At 46.9% G+C, this 14,347-nt stretch overlaps 1 protein-coding gene across 1 annotated transcript in view; it reads right to left on the bottom strand.

Moving 5' to 3' along the window:
- LOC130474750 (beta/gamma crystallin domain-containing protein 2-like) overlaps window positions 1-10,578 on the bottom strand; it is a 32,111-nt gene extending 21,533 nt beyond the window's left edge. Inside the window, exons 1-4 of the mRNA XM_056846445.1 lie at window positions 9,565-10,578; window positions 3,928-3,972; window positions 3,696-3,814; window positions 1,770-1,926 (exon numbers count right to left, since the gene is read on the bottom strand). Of these exons, the coding sequence (XP_056702423.1) occupies window positions 1,770-1,926; window positions 3,696-3,814; window positions 3,928-3,972; window positions 9,565-10,578 (1,335 nt within the window). The remainder of the gene's footprint in view (window positions 1-1,769; window positions 1,927-3,695; window positions 3,815-3,927; window positions 3,973-9,564) is intronic.
- Window positions 10,579-14,347: the final 3,769 nt, after the last annotated feature.

Genomic DNA, 14,347 nt, shown 5'->3' with positions numbered 1-14,347 from the left:
TTCCTGGGGCTGCAGCATTCCTGAGTCAACGTTTAATTATCAAGGGGGGGGAGGGTTGGATTAAATACTGATTTCACCATGCAGACAAAATAGAGTGCTCTTTAAAAAAACATTGTCATAATTTCATACTAAGGATAAAAATATTTAAAATAATGAGACTGCCTTTGGCTGCCAAGTGAAAAACAATATTTAATTTTCTCTCCCCCACCCCCTCCCCAAAACCCCACCAAGAACAGATAATGGACAATTTTGGGGAAGTAGAAGGGAAGGAGAATTTTTTAAAGAAACAGTAACTCTTGGAAACGTCAAACATCCATACTGGACAATTGCATCTTATGTTTAAAAAAAACCCACCACAACTCAGGTCTGAAAGAAGATGAAAGGATGACAAGGGAAACAATTGAACGCAATAGGCTACCAACAACATTGTCTGCATTCTCTATTAAAATTAAGTGATTAGATGACGGCAACGATAGGCTAAATGGCTAGTGTGCAGGGGTCTGCCTATTTACTCTGTGTATTTTTAATTAAAGCCAGCTGCTGAATCTTCAAAAAAACTACAATCAGTATTCTAGTGACAGCAGAGAAATGTCCCTGCCTGCTGACAGCATCCCCACCCCCACCCCCAGCCGCATAAGGCAGCAAAACAACAATGTGGGCAGCACCAATTACTTTCGGGGGAGTGGGGCTCTAGTAGGATCTAGCAGAACACTCCACTTGGAGCAGAGGGGCCAGATACACCTTAAATTTTAATCTACCTCTCTCACCTTCCAATAAGGGACTGATATACCCAAGAAATCTCATGAATTGTGCCGAGGGTGGGGCTGAAAATATGATGGTTGAAGTCTACCACTCAAGCGGACTAGTAAAAATGGGGTGGCCAAATAAGCCAGGGAGCCACAGGGATGGAAGGGCCACCTTGATCATTGTAGGGCCCAAGCAGGCCATTGTTCTGCTAGTGTTAACAATTGGCTAACAACTGGGACACATGTGCATCATTCAAAAGCAAAGTGGGGGAAAAATCCAATTCCCCCCCCTTCAGAACAATTTTCTACCAATGAACAAACCTATGCAGATTTTGTCAACTGATCAGTTTCAAGCTTAAACTAATTGTCTAAGAGTCAAAACAGACAAGATGCTGGGAAGATCTTTGAAAACTAAATTTCAGTAGGGTTGCCAGATCCCTCTTTGCCACCGGCAGGAGGTTTTTGGGGCGGAGCCCGAGGAGGGCGGGGTTTGGGGAGGGAAGTACTTCAATGTAGGCTTGCCAGGTCCCTCTTCGCCACGCCATAGAGTCCAATTGCCAAAGCGGCCATCTTCTCCAGGGAACCTGATCTCTATTGGCTGGAGATCAGTTGTAATAGCAGGAGATCTCCAGCTAGTACCTGGAGGTTGGCAATCCTACATTTCAGCCATGTGTATAAAGTGCCATCAAATCGCAGCTGATTTATGGCAACCCCATAAGGTTTTCAAGGCAAGAGACTAACAGAGGTGGTTTGCCATTGTCTACTTCCTGATTAGGGAGAGCCCCACTCTCCCCAGTACGGTCCAAATTGGGACCCTACAGTTGAAATGTAACTTTAAAAGATGTCAGTAAAAATCTATTCATGTATCTCCAAGTGTCTCACCTATTTTGACCCTAAGATTTCTTTAATCAAATAACAGCCCAGGTACCAATGTATAGAAGAACAGTTTTCCACATGTGCAACCTGGATCACTGACCAACTAACTACCAGGGGGAGAAAGACCTTACTCTCTGGCCTGCTTACCCGTACAACCCTCTTGAGGGAACCAATATGGAACGGCGTATTCTCAACTGCTTCTCCTTCTATATGGTACATTTTCCAAGGGTTGGTGATCTCCACATCGCCTTCCGCCAGTACACACTTGCGCCCGAGGAACCGAGGTTTCTCATACATCACCCAGCTGGGGAATCCAAGAAGGTGACATTTGGTAAACCCCACAGAGAGTCATGCACATAACTAATATTCTGTGGCCCAGGAATTATGACAGCTGAATAGCCTGGGAGATCCCTTATAGTTGTGGCTTTGTGAAAGGTCGAGTATTGCCCAGATGCTTTCTTTTCGAAGGCTGCCAGAGTACAGTCCTCTTTTCTGGCGTCTGTTCTCTGTGTCCTCATTTTCCAAGGGCAGTCCTTTGAAATGTCCAGACTCTGCTTCTGTCCAGTAAAATCAGCTGGAGCTAGGCTTACCAGATCCCTTCCCTCCTCTGGAGGAAGGTTTTTCGGGTGAAGATGAGGTGAGATCGTGCGTGTGCGGCCGTGCCAACGCAATTGTGTTACTTCCGGTTTACCCCCTGAAGTGCCACTTCGCAAGGAGCCTTTACCACTCAAACTGAGAGTTTGAGTGGTAAACAGCCCCTTGCGATGCAGCACATCCGGGTGTAAACCGGAAATGACGTGGTGCCATGGGCAGGCGCGCGTGCACGCTGTTGCCCGCCAACCCTCAGCTGGTTGGCGGGCAGCCGGGTGGATTGGCGGGGGTTTGCCCTCCACCACCTGGCACTTGGCAACCCTAGCTGGAGCAGCTGTGGCTCCTGGATTCCAGAGCAGTCAAAGAACACCCAGACCTGGTTAGAGGAGAAGCTGTGGCCTAGTAGTTCCCAGGCATGTGTGGACCTGATTTAGATTGGGACCATAATGCATAGGGAGAAGGGGCTTAAAGCTTTCCTCCTTGCCCATTTGCTTACTTCAAATGGACCTGGGGAACTATTCATTGCTTATCACAGCAAATAGCAGCTCTCTGGCCATCTGAGGTTGGAAAAACTATACTAAAGTTTAAGCCTCCCTGTGTGACATGGTCCTGATCTGAATTGGGCTTGTGTGTACCAGGGGATTAAGTTTCCAGCAAGGCACTCCAGGTGCATGTCTGATAGAAACTCCTTATGGGAGCCACAAGACTTTGTAATGTGTGACTTGGGCCTGATTATCAGCATCACTCCAAGGTCTCAGGTACAGAAAGGTCTTTTCAGTGATCCTTTATCCTGGGACCTTCCACATGCCAAATATGTGCTCTTCCCCTGAGCCACAGCTTTCCCCCATAACTTTCTGCCCATCTAGACAGTGCTCAATCCTCTCCTCTTGAGCTCAACACTGTTGTGCCTGAGTAATCATACCTGAATCACAGATATACACGCAAGCTATACACATAAGCTGCTTACAAGCAAAATCACAGAAGTCGCTTCCCAGTGCCCCCCCCCTTTCCTTTGGCACCAAGCACATAGGCACACACACATTCCAAAGGCTGGAAACTTTCCTCTCACATAAGGGAACGCTCCAACAGCATCCCTCCCACCTATTCCTCCTTTTTGATACTTTCCCTTCGCCCTGCAAGGGAACACTCTGAACTGCTCAATAAGATAGGCTCCATTCATTAATGTAGCGAGGCTCACGCACGCGCTGTAGAAACTAATGACGTGGCATTGACAAGCTAACATCGGATGTTAAGAAAATGTATCATTGTTGTATTGGAATGTCAAATGTCTATAAAACCTATTGCATTTGCCCTGCCTCGGGGTGACAGGATTGCAGAGCTGTTTGTCTGGATCCTGGCTCACCCAGTTATGACTTCTTGGCCAATAAAGCAAGCTGTAATCAACCAACCGCCTTGCCCTCATTGCTCTTATTGGACTCTACGATAATGGGGGGAGCACGTCAACACTCGTGGTTCACTTACCCTCCTCGGATAACTCGGACGGAGATGGTGTGGGAAAGGACCCAGGCTGTAGCATCGATGATATCACCCCAGATTTCTCTCTTCTGTCCCCCAAAGGCTGCCTCGGAGTACAAGATGATCTTGAGTGGGAGAGAAATGGTGGTGGGGAGAATAATTATCAAACTGGGTGGTGTCACCCCTCCCTTCTCCACATACTTACCACCCCAGCCAATTTCACTTTTTGCAAACATACCTTCCCAGGTCGCACGTTAATCTTCAAAACTCTGTCCTCCGTTTGCTATAATTTAAAAATAAATACGGGAAAACAGTGTGAGATCACATATCCAGAAGGGTTTGAATTCCTCATGAGAAATGCCTCACCTGGAGCACTTGGAGGGTGGCAACCCTAATACTTGTGGAAACCCTTCCCTACAATGTGAAGTGGAATAGTCCATTCTTTCACCTCAGCCCTTTGCCCCTAGTCACCATCTCATTCTGTTGCAAGCAGAGACCAGGCATGACCCTCCACAGGGGAAGGGGTGGGTAGTTATTCCTTGAAGAAAATGATAAGAATGTCACCAGGCTTCTGTAGGTATAACTACACCACAGCTGATTTTTTTTCCTACTTTTCCGCCAACAGGCTAACCACTACACTATGGTCTAGGGGTGCCTCCAGGTGAGGCATGGAGTTCTCCCAGAATTATGATCTCCAGACCAGAGATCAGTTCCCTTGGAGAAAATGGCAGCTTCAGAGTTTGTGGCTTCCTATCCTTGCTGAGCCCCCTCACCTCTTCAAACTCCACCCTCCCCAGGCTCCACCCCCAAATCTCCAGGAATTTCCCATCTCAAAGTTGGCAACCCCAAAGAGTTGCTAGCACTGCCTCTACAAATGCAGGAGATTTTGGGGTTGGTGCCTGGGGTGGGTGGAGCTTGGGGAGGATGTGATGGTACTTCCATGTGATGGTCTAGGAACCTCCCCTAATCTATATTGTAAAGACCACCAACACATGGGAAAATTCCTAAAGCATCACTATGGCAGCCATTTTCTGGCCATGTTTTGTCCTGCTCCTCAGTTTATCAAGGGTGTGGGGGCAGAGGTTAACCTACCACATGTCTTATGTGGGTTAATGAAAAGCCTACACTACCCTGTGTTGACTTTCTACAAGTAAATATTGGTTTTGTTCCAATTGTAGCTTCTAGGGAGAAATATCACCCTGTATGTCCATCCATGCATAGAAGAGCAACCGATGCCAGGAATTTGGCCACAGCCAAAGCAATACCAGGATTGGCACACCCAAAAATAAGTTTAAACCACAGAGATTGAGGAGAATGCTAGAGCATCACCCTGATACAATGATGTCATTTCCAGGTCATGCCGGAAGGGATGACATCACGTCGGGATTATGCCAAAAAGGTAAGTTCCTGCCCCCACTGAATTCCCACCGGTTACCTGCCACAGGCAGGCAATCCCAGTGGCTGCCCCCAAGGAGTCCTGGGAATGATCATTTGGCAAGGGTAGAGATTTCTGGTAGAGATTTCAGTTCCGCTCCACAGAACTTCAGGGTTCCCAGGGTTCCCTGGAGGAGATGGAATAACTTAAAACTGTCACTAGAGGAGATATGCCTGAGAGCAAGTTTCAAATTCCAGTATCCTCCGCAGCTCAAACAAACTTCTTACTCCACTGTCATTATCAGAATATATATCTGCCCGTGTCCATTAGAAACTTGGCACTCAGTGTATTATCTCAGACTGCAAGTCATGGGCTGTGCTGTCCCTAGTTCGAATTTCACCTCAGCCATTCAGTGAATTCACTGGATGTCCTTAGGTGTGCTCACTCTTAGCACTCGATCTGTAAATTGGGGAAAATGTGAGACAAACTACACATTTCCCCAGGGATTGGTGACAGGGTGCCCCAATATTTAGTTTGCTTTCAGGGAGCTTTAAGAGAGGGAGTTCCCCCTATTTCTTTAACTGAAACCCTTGTCTCCTTTCCCCCTCCCAGGAAAAAAACGAAAAAACCATATATTTGTTTGATGGTTTCCCCCAAGGTAGAATAATGGCAGCCTGGGGCAGGAGGCATTTTCGATCAGGGAAACAGAAAGAGTACATCTCCCCCATTTCTCAGCTTGACACCCAGATCTAATTCCCCTCATCTCCTGTGGCAACTTTTAAAGGCTAAACAATACTCCAGGGAGGGGTCCAATCACAGATCCTCAACATCACGTCAATTTTGATCTTTAACCCTGGCTACAGCCCTGTACTTACTGGGAAATGATTTGCACGTGCTTGTTGTGAAACCCAAAATATTAATTTACTTCATTTATATCCCACTTTTCTCCCCAATGGAAACCCAAAGCATTCTACCCGCCTCCATTTTATCCTCTCAACAACAACCCTGTGAAGAAGGTTAGTCTGCGAATGTGTGATTGGTCACCCAGCGGAGTGGCAGAGAGGGGATTTGAACCTGGGTCTCCCAGACCCTAGTCCGACCCTCTAGTCAGTACCCTATGCTGGTAACAATAAAATATTGTGTATTTTAATATCGTTATTCCTTCCAAATCCCCAGGTATCTGCTCATACCTGTGTGCCACCCATAAATACTCTGCCCTACCTGTCCACCTTTTGTATCTTTCATCTTAATTTCTGTGTTGTGCTTGTTACTCACACATGAAAAGCCTGGTGTCTCTTCTTCTACCCTTCTTCAGCTGTATCAATTGCATGTCGGTCTGTGCTACCAACCTCAGTGATAAACAGGAGAGGAAAGGTGCTTCTCTGAACATGAGTGACAGTCACACCCTTGCAAGAATGAAGGTTAGGAAGCAACTGGATTCTTGTGAGCTAGTGGGTCAAAATGCCCATAGCTCTGGGAGATCCCCGATTGATCTCATTTTCCTGTTTTACTGGAATGCAGACATCAGTGGGGTTGGCAATTTGTTTGAAGTGGTGGGGGCAAGGGAGGGAGGGCATTTCACATTCTCCCCCCCCCCCACATGCCATTTTCCTAATCAAAACCAACCCTCCTGAGCTGCTATTTGCCTTACAGAGAAAACAACAGAGAAACCCCTAGGGTTGCTATGGTGGGGGGCTTCCCACCAGCCCCGACTGTTGCCCACCTCTGCTCCAAGTGGTGGTGGTAGTGGGAAAAGCCGGCATTACGAGCAGCGTGACATCATTTCCTAGAGCAACATGATATCACTTCCGAGTTTTCCCGGAAGTAACACCATGGTGCATACACTGCCATGTGTCCACCATGGCACTGCTCCCAAGCTCTTGCCAGGCACAGCATGGCAAACTGAGTAGCTCCCCCTGCCCACACAAGGTGTTTGGAATGGGATGGGATTTTGGATTGGAAAATGGCACAGGGGGAGGGATTAAGAAAACTCTCCCCTCCCTCGACAACTACTCTGAACTGACAACCACAAGTAGCTGTACCCCATAGTCTTAACTGGGAGACCAATCATAGAGAGCTAGTGTGGTTAGAATGCTGAACTAGAATCTGGGAGACCCAGGTTTTAATCCCCACTCTCCCATGGAAATTCACTGGGTGACTTAGGGTTACCAGGTCTTTCTTCGCCACCGGCGGGAGGTTTTTGGAGTGGACCCTGAGGAGGGCAGGGTTTGGGAAGGGGAGGAACTTCACTGCCATAGAGTCCAATTGCCAAAGCGACCGTTTTCTCCAGGTGACCTGATCTCTATCAGCTGGAGATCAGCTGTAATAGCAGATCTCCAGCTAGTACCGGGAGGTTGGCAACCCTAGGGTGACCTGGGGCCAGTCCCATACCCTCAGCCTAATCTGCTTCACAGGGTTGTTATTGTAAGGGTGCAATGGAGCAGAGGAGAGTGATGTAAGGCCGCCTTGGGTCTCACTGAGGAGAAAAGCAGGGTATATCTAAATAAAACCTTCCAGCACAACACATGGTTCGGCCCTAAGATGACAGCAGCGAAGCCCTGCTGAATAAAATGAAACTAAGTTCCGATTGTTGTATTGTAGTCGGACTAGGATCTGGGAGACCCAGGCGCAAATCCCTACTCTGCCGTGGAAGCTTGCTGGATGATTTTGGGCCAGTCAAACAATCTTATCCTGACCTACCTCACAGGTTTTTCATGAGGATAAAATGGAGCAGAGGAGAACAATTTAACCCGCTTTTTGGTTCCCGTCGGGGAGAAAGGTGAGTATAAATGAAACAAATAAATGCATAAATAAAATTAACTTGTTTAGGATTACTCTCATAGATCATTGGTCTTCCAACTAGTGGGTTGTGAGCAGCCAGTGTATCGAGCTCAGGCTTACACTAGTGGAATCACAACCATTGCAAAAACAACCTAGGGCTGAACATTTCCCTAGTATTTGTTATTCCAAAACATTACAAACAATACCCTTTTCTTTCAATATCTATGATTTTATAAACTTGAATCCAGTCTTCTATTATATAGCAATTGAGACATTAAAGCAAAGTATTATTATAGCATTGCAATGGAAATATTACCATATAAGGGATAAGTCTGCTTTTGAATTGATGTGGGTTGGTAATGTTAACAAAGGTCCTATTGGTATTATTTATAAAACAACTACTTGCAGCTTGTAGAGGGGATATTATTCAAACAAGTAATTTCAGCTGTGTAGATAATGGTAGTAATCAAGATTACAGTTGTAGGCTTATTTTTTAAAAGTTATAGACAACTTATAGGGTATAAAATAAATCAATAAATCAGTATATTTTTCAATTGAATATTTAGTATGAGATGTATGTTGTAATCACATTATTAATTTCATAATGTTAACATAAATGCATCATGGTTATGTTCTTCACCATGTACATAATACACCACCAGTTAATAAAGCTATATATAACTGCAAAGAGGCACAAAATAATTATCTAATATTCTTAAGTTCTTTCTTCCTTTTGAATAAAGTTAGGCTGTTGTCCGTTTTGGTAGTGGTACAGGATACCGGTCAATGCCTGTTTCGGTCCTGCTTTTGAATTGATGTGGGCTGGTAATGTTAACAAAGGTCCTATTGGTATTATTTATAAAACAACTACTTGCAGCTTGTAGAGGGGAGGCAAGTAATTTTCAGCTTAAATGAAATAGAGATCAAGGAATGCCCATTTCTCTTTTAATTTACATCTTTCAGAAGAAGGAAAAGACAGAAAAAGAGAAAGACAGAAAGAGATACCCATCTATGGTAAAGCATTAAATGAGGGGGCCATGCTGTGAGCTAGTGCCAAAAGTGGGTACCCAAATTTAAAAGCATCATGATTTGTGTCATGGACCAACCGACCAATCAGTCTATATGTAGCCTTTCTTCACATATTCCTGTCCTTACAACATCTCTTGGTTTCCCATCACCCCCTGGGTCAATTTCTTTAATGAGCATCACTGACTCAGTAGCACCCAGTAAAGAAGAAAACCAATAACAAAATAATGACACTTAAGCTCCTGCACCCTTTGCTCGGGTGGATCTGTACACCTGAGTAAAGATGTCGGTGGTTTTCATCCTGTAATCCCAGTCCTTTTGAACTGAATATAAGAGCCCTGCTGGATCAGACCAGAGGTCCATCTAGCCAAGCATCCTGTCTCACACAGTGGCCAACCAGTTACCCTGAAGGTTTGTCAGTCCTCTTAGTGCAAATATGATGCTGTATCATCAGTCCTCTTGCAGGATGAAAGGGGAAATTCTGGGGACATAACTCCTGTTTGTTTGTACTGTGCTACAGCTACCTGGCTACCCCCTCCTAGAATTGGCCTCAAATAGATCAAATGGGCCTGAGCAACCAAGACAAGGTCTTCCAGTGGTGGGAAATGACTGCACTTGTTACCAGTGAAGGATGATAGTGGAGAACCTCACTTGTCTATTTCCCCCAAAGCTTTTACACTTTTATTTACTCACCTGAGTTTCCAGGCAAGACGGTGACTGGGGAAGAGGGTGTACCTCCTTGGAAAGGAGAGGAATCTGGCTAGAACTAATCTTTGCAGCCGGAGTCCTGGAGGAAGAGTGAACTTGGAGCCCAGCCGGCGATGACTCAGACCTCAGGCGTTCATTTGTGCCAACTTGTGACCCATTTGGGGATGTCTGGCATTCCCGGTTGACCTTTAGAACAACAGGTAGCAGAGGTGAGCTGCTCCCATCCTTCCCTTTCTCTGGGGCTGTGATTTGGGACTTCTCAGAGCTGATGAACTTGCTGTAAAGGAGGCTGTTGTCCAGGCGGGAATAAGGCTTATCTTCCATAGCCTTCTTGTCCACAAAACCACACAGAAGTGAGGCCCCTTTGAGAATGTTGGCCCTGATAAGATTGGTCTGATTCCCTACTGCTTTAGGAGCTATGACTTTGTACTCCACAGAGGCTTGCTGCAGCTTTCCCAAGAACGTGCCTATCTCCTCCTCAGTCTTGTATGGCTTGTTTTCCCATGGGTAGGGTTTCTTGGCTTGTTTGTTAGCCTGTGACTTCTCATCTTCGATAAGGTATGGATTCTCTACCTCTTCTATCTCTTCTGCAAATCCATCGTCTTCCTTCTTGGATTCCTTCTCTGAGCTCCTCTCTTCAGTGAGAGCAAACAGCTCACCAAGGGCAGTTGGGAGAGGAACTTTGGACTTGGGAGTGACACGGTGTTCATGGATCGGCGGCAAGGCAGCCTGCTTGGCAAGTATGGAAGGCCGTGGTGGCCTCGCATGAATCTTCAAAGGCTTGTGGAATTCAGCAGGCTCCATGTTGCGCAGAGTGTCCACAAAAAGTTCCATGTCAACAGCTTCCTCAGGTTCCTCTTCTGCTGTTGTGTCGTTTCTTCCTGTTTCCTGGCTCAGGGGTTCATGGGAAGAGTCTGTCTCCATAAGATGAACGGACAGCCCTTGTGCAAAGATGTGGGCATCCTTGGCTGGATCACTCCATTCTGTCTTCAACTCCATCTGGGTGGTGACTTTCTGACCCTCTGGAGCAGTTTTCTGAGATCCTAGTAAGGCTCTCGACGTGCTGCTTTCTCCTGCAGCTCCCCCAACACCAGATGTGCACCAAGTTATTTTGAATCCAGAGGCAGTAACCTTCTCTCCTCTTGTCAGATAACTCTCCTGATTTGATCCTCTAGCTTGAGGGCCCCCTGAATCAGGCATGCTTCCTACCTTCTCAGATGTGCTTGCTGCGACTGGGATGCTGTGCTTTTGGAATACGGCTTTGTTGTGTATGCTGCAGTCACTTTGGGGTGTGCTAGAATGAACTGCTCCCTCCCTACATGTGGTAGCATCTCTGTTTGATGGGATTGGGCTCGGCGCAAGCATACACCTTTGCCTTTGGGCATTGTTCACACCAGTACTTCTGGGTTGAGTCATGCAATTTTGTGGTTGTGGCTCCGCCGAGGAGCTGTTGCAAACACCGGTGACGGATGTGAGGTTTATTTTAGAGGACTTGGCATCAGTGGGGTCATCTTGCAGCTGGTGGTGGTTTTCTTTCGGCACAACGTTGTCCGCGGCGTTTGGCATAAGACCCGTCTGTTGCTGGGATTTGCTCCGCCTCCCTGGCCCAGAACTGGACACAATAACTTCTCGACCTGCTCTGTACAGAGTTCCACTTTCACCTTTGGGCACGATGACTTGCCGTTCAGATCTAAAGACCACTGTGCTACCCCCTTTCGAATTGTACCACTGGGTCTGGGATTCTGATACACTACTAGAGCCAGCAAAACGGGGTGTGGAATTTGTTGCCGGGGATCCGCCAGGAGGTTTGGTGCACATGGTAGTGTTAGCAGCTCTTGAGACGTAGCTTTCTGTTTGCGATTTAAGTATGGTGGTATGAGCCATGTGGCTTCCCTTTGGGGATCCATTGACTGTACTGGATGTAGGTGCGTTTGGCACACCATTTTCATTCTGGAATTGGGCTACTCGGGCACTGACAGAAGTGGGCAGATTGTCTTTCTGGGAATCAGTTGTTTTTAACGTATGGTTTTCTTTTGGGAATCCAGCAGCTGGTGTTGCATTACTTGCATTACGACAGCGGTTTTCCGCTTGGGATCTGGCTATTCCAGCGCTATTAGTGTCTTGCACCTCTGTTCCTTCTAGGTTCTTTGACTTTGAACCTGGGGAATATACTTGTGAGAACACAGGCCCGTGAGCTGTAAAATCTTTACGTGGGCTGAGAGAGCGGGAACGCTTCCCATCTGATGTGGGAGAGAAGCTTCTTGAATCTGCTGAAGAAGGAGAAGACCTAGCGTCCACTGGAGAGGAAGGCCGCTTGGAGTCTTCTGGGCAAAATCGCTGCTTGATGTCCTTCACAGAAGATGAGTGCCTGGCACCCGCTGAGCAAACTGCCTGCCTAATATCTGGTAAAGAAGAACACTGTAGATCTGCTGGGGAAGATGAACACTGTTTATCTACTGGAGAAGAGGAACGCTGGGCACTTTCTGAGAGAGATGAGCTTCTGGTATATGGCACGAAACACGACTGCCTGGTTTCTGCTGGAGAAACAGGACGCCGGGAGTCTGCTGGGGAAGAGTGCCTCCTAGTATCTTCTGCAGAATGCAACTGCCTGGTTCCAGATGGAGAACGGGACAGCCTGGTATCTGGCACAGAACACGACTGCCTGGTTCCAGATGGAGAACGGGGCCTCCTGGTATCTGCTGGAGAACGAGATTGCCTCAATTCTACTGGTGAAGGAGACTGCCTCCTATCAGCTGGAGAAAAGGGCTCCCTGGTATCTACTGGAGAAAAGGAGCGCTTGGTTTCCACGGGTGAAGGAGATTGCCTTGGACCTGGTGGAGAAAGGCATCGCTTGGCATCTGCAAGAGAAAAGAATCGCTTGGCATCAGCTGGTGAAGGAGACTGTCTTGTATCTGTTGGAGAAAGGGACTGCTTGATATCGCCAAGAGAAAATAATCGCTTGGTGTCTGCTAGTGTATCCGTTGGAGAATGGGACTGTTTTGGATTTACTGAAGAAAAGGATCGCTTGGTGTCTGCTTGTGAAGGTAACTGTCTCATATCTGCTGGAGAAAGAGATCGCCTGGCATCTGCAAGAGAAAAGGAGCGTTTGGTATTTGCAGGGGAAAGAGACCGGGAAGCATCTTTGGACGAAAGGAAGCGTTTGGTGTGTTCTGGGGAACGGGAGCGCCGGGTAGCTGCAGAGGATGGTGGCGCAGCAGGTTCCAACCCAACTAGTCCTTTCTCCCAGGCCTCAAGCAGAACTGATACTTTGGAGGGACTGCTGGCCCTGGGGGTGCGTTTCTCTATCATCTGCGCCATCGCAGACACTTTGCCAAGGGGAGATTTGACTTCTTCTCTGGGCAGACCAGGGGCTGCTTTCTTCCAACTGAACGAGGAGCTTGTGACGGGTCCTCCCGCCCTGCCCTGGAAGGAGCACGAGCCACCTGTAACTTTCGCCATGTTGAATTGTCTCGGAAGCCAATCTCCTCTGATGCTACACACTCTGTTAAGTTGTGCCTCTTTGCTGTTTGCTGCCAGAGAGGCTTGATGTGACTCAGAGAAACTAGAGATGAGGAAAAGAGGGGGGGGGGGGAAAGGAAGTGTCATAACTTGAGCAGTTAGTATAATAGCAGCTTACCCAAACTCTCTGCATTTACAGCCCTTCTCATTTCCATGATTACTTGCGTTTTTCCCCCTTTGTGAAATTCTCCTACTTTTTTTAGATGAATGGCTTGACAAACCTCTGTGCCATAAATGGGGATACTGACTCTACCTGTTTACTCTTAAAAAAAAAATGAAGCATAAATCTAGGCCTGGAAATGAAACTCAAAAAGATCACTCTAGCCCAGCAATTCCAAAATGGTGGTCTGGAACCCATTCATAGACCAAGGAATTCTTAGGAACAGCTTGCCAGACTGGTGGTGGTTTGGGGTGATCCCCAGTCAGGAGGGTCTATTTGTTGGGTAGAAGATCATTGGCATCGACTGAAAGTAGGTAACTGTGGCTCAGTGCTACAGCATCTGCTTGGCATGCAGAAAATCCCTTCGTGGTGTAGTGGTTAAGAGCAGTGGACTCTAATCTGGAGAGCTGGGTTTGATTCCCCACTCCTCCACATGAGCGGTGGACTCTAATCTGGTGAACCGGATTTGTTTCCCCACTCCTCTACATGAAGCCTGCTGGGTGACCTTGGGCTAGTTACAGTTCTCTCCGAACTCCCCTCCTTTCCTTCCTCACAAGGTGTCTGTTGTGGGGAGAAGAAGGGAAGGCAATTGTAAGCCAGTTTGAGTCTCCTTAACAGGTAGAGAAAATTGGGGTATAAAACCTAACTCTTCTTCTTCTTCTCCAACCTCAGCACCTCCAGTTTTAGGTGATAGGTGATGTGAAAGACCTTTGCCTGAAACCCTGGAGAGCTGCTGCCTATCTGAGACAAAACTGACTTTGGTGGATCAATGGTCTGACTAAGTATAAGGCAGCTTCATGTGTACTGATTTTAACCAAAACAGCATGCCATTTACTATACTCTAACTATCCTTGGATATTGGGAAATGTCCCTGTTTTGTGGTTACTCCCTCGTAAGAATAATGGCTCCTATTTTGCTCATTTGCTGGAGATTTGGAATAGGTCTTTTAAATGAAATCTAATTAGTGTCGGGCACTAGTGTTGCATTTCTTCAGATTTCAGTCCTATCCCCTGAGGGCTTCTAGGAAATAAATATCTGAGTAAAAGGAGACCGCTCTAATTTCTCGTGTACATGAGCACAACCTGCCAA

This window comes from Euleptes europaea, chromosome 3 (assembly GCF_029931775.1).
Source record: "Euleptes europaea isolate rEulEur1 chromosome 3, rEulEur1.hap1, whole genome shotgun sequence".
NCBI classification, from domain to species: domain Eukaryota; kingdom Metazoa; phylum Chordata; class Lepidosauria; order Squamata; family Sphaerodactylidae; genus Euleptes; species Euleptes europaea.
Note: the sequence above shows the minus strand (reverse complement) of the source record. Positions and strands in the feature narration are given on the sequence as shown.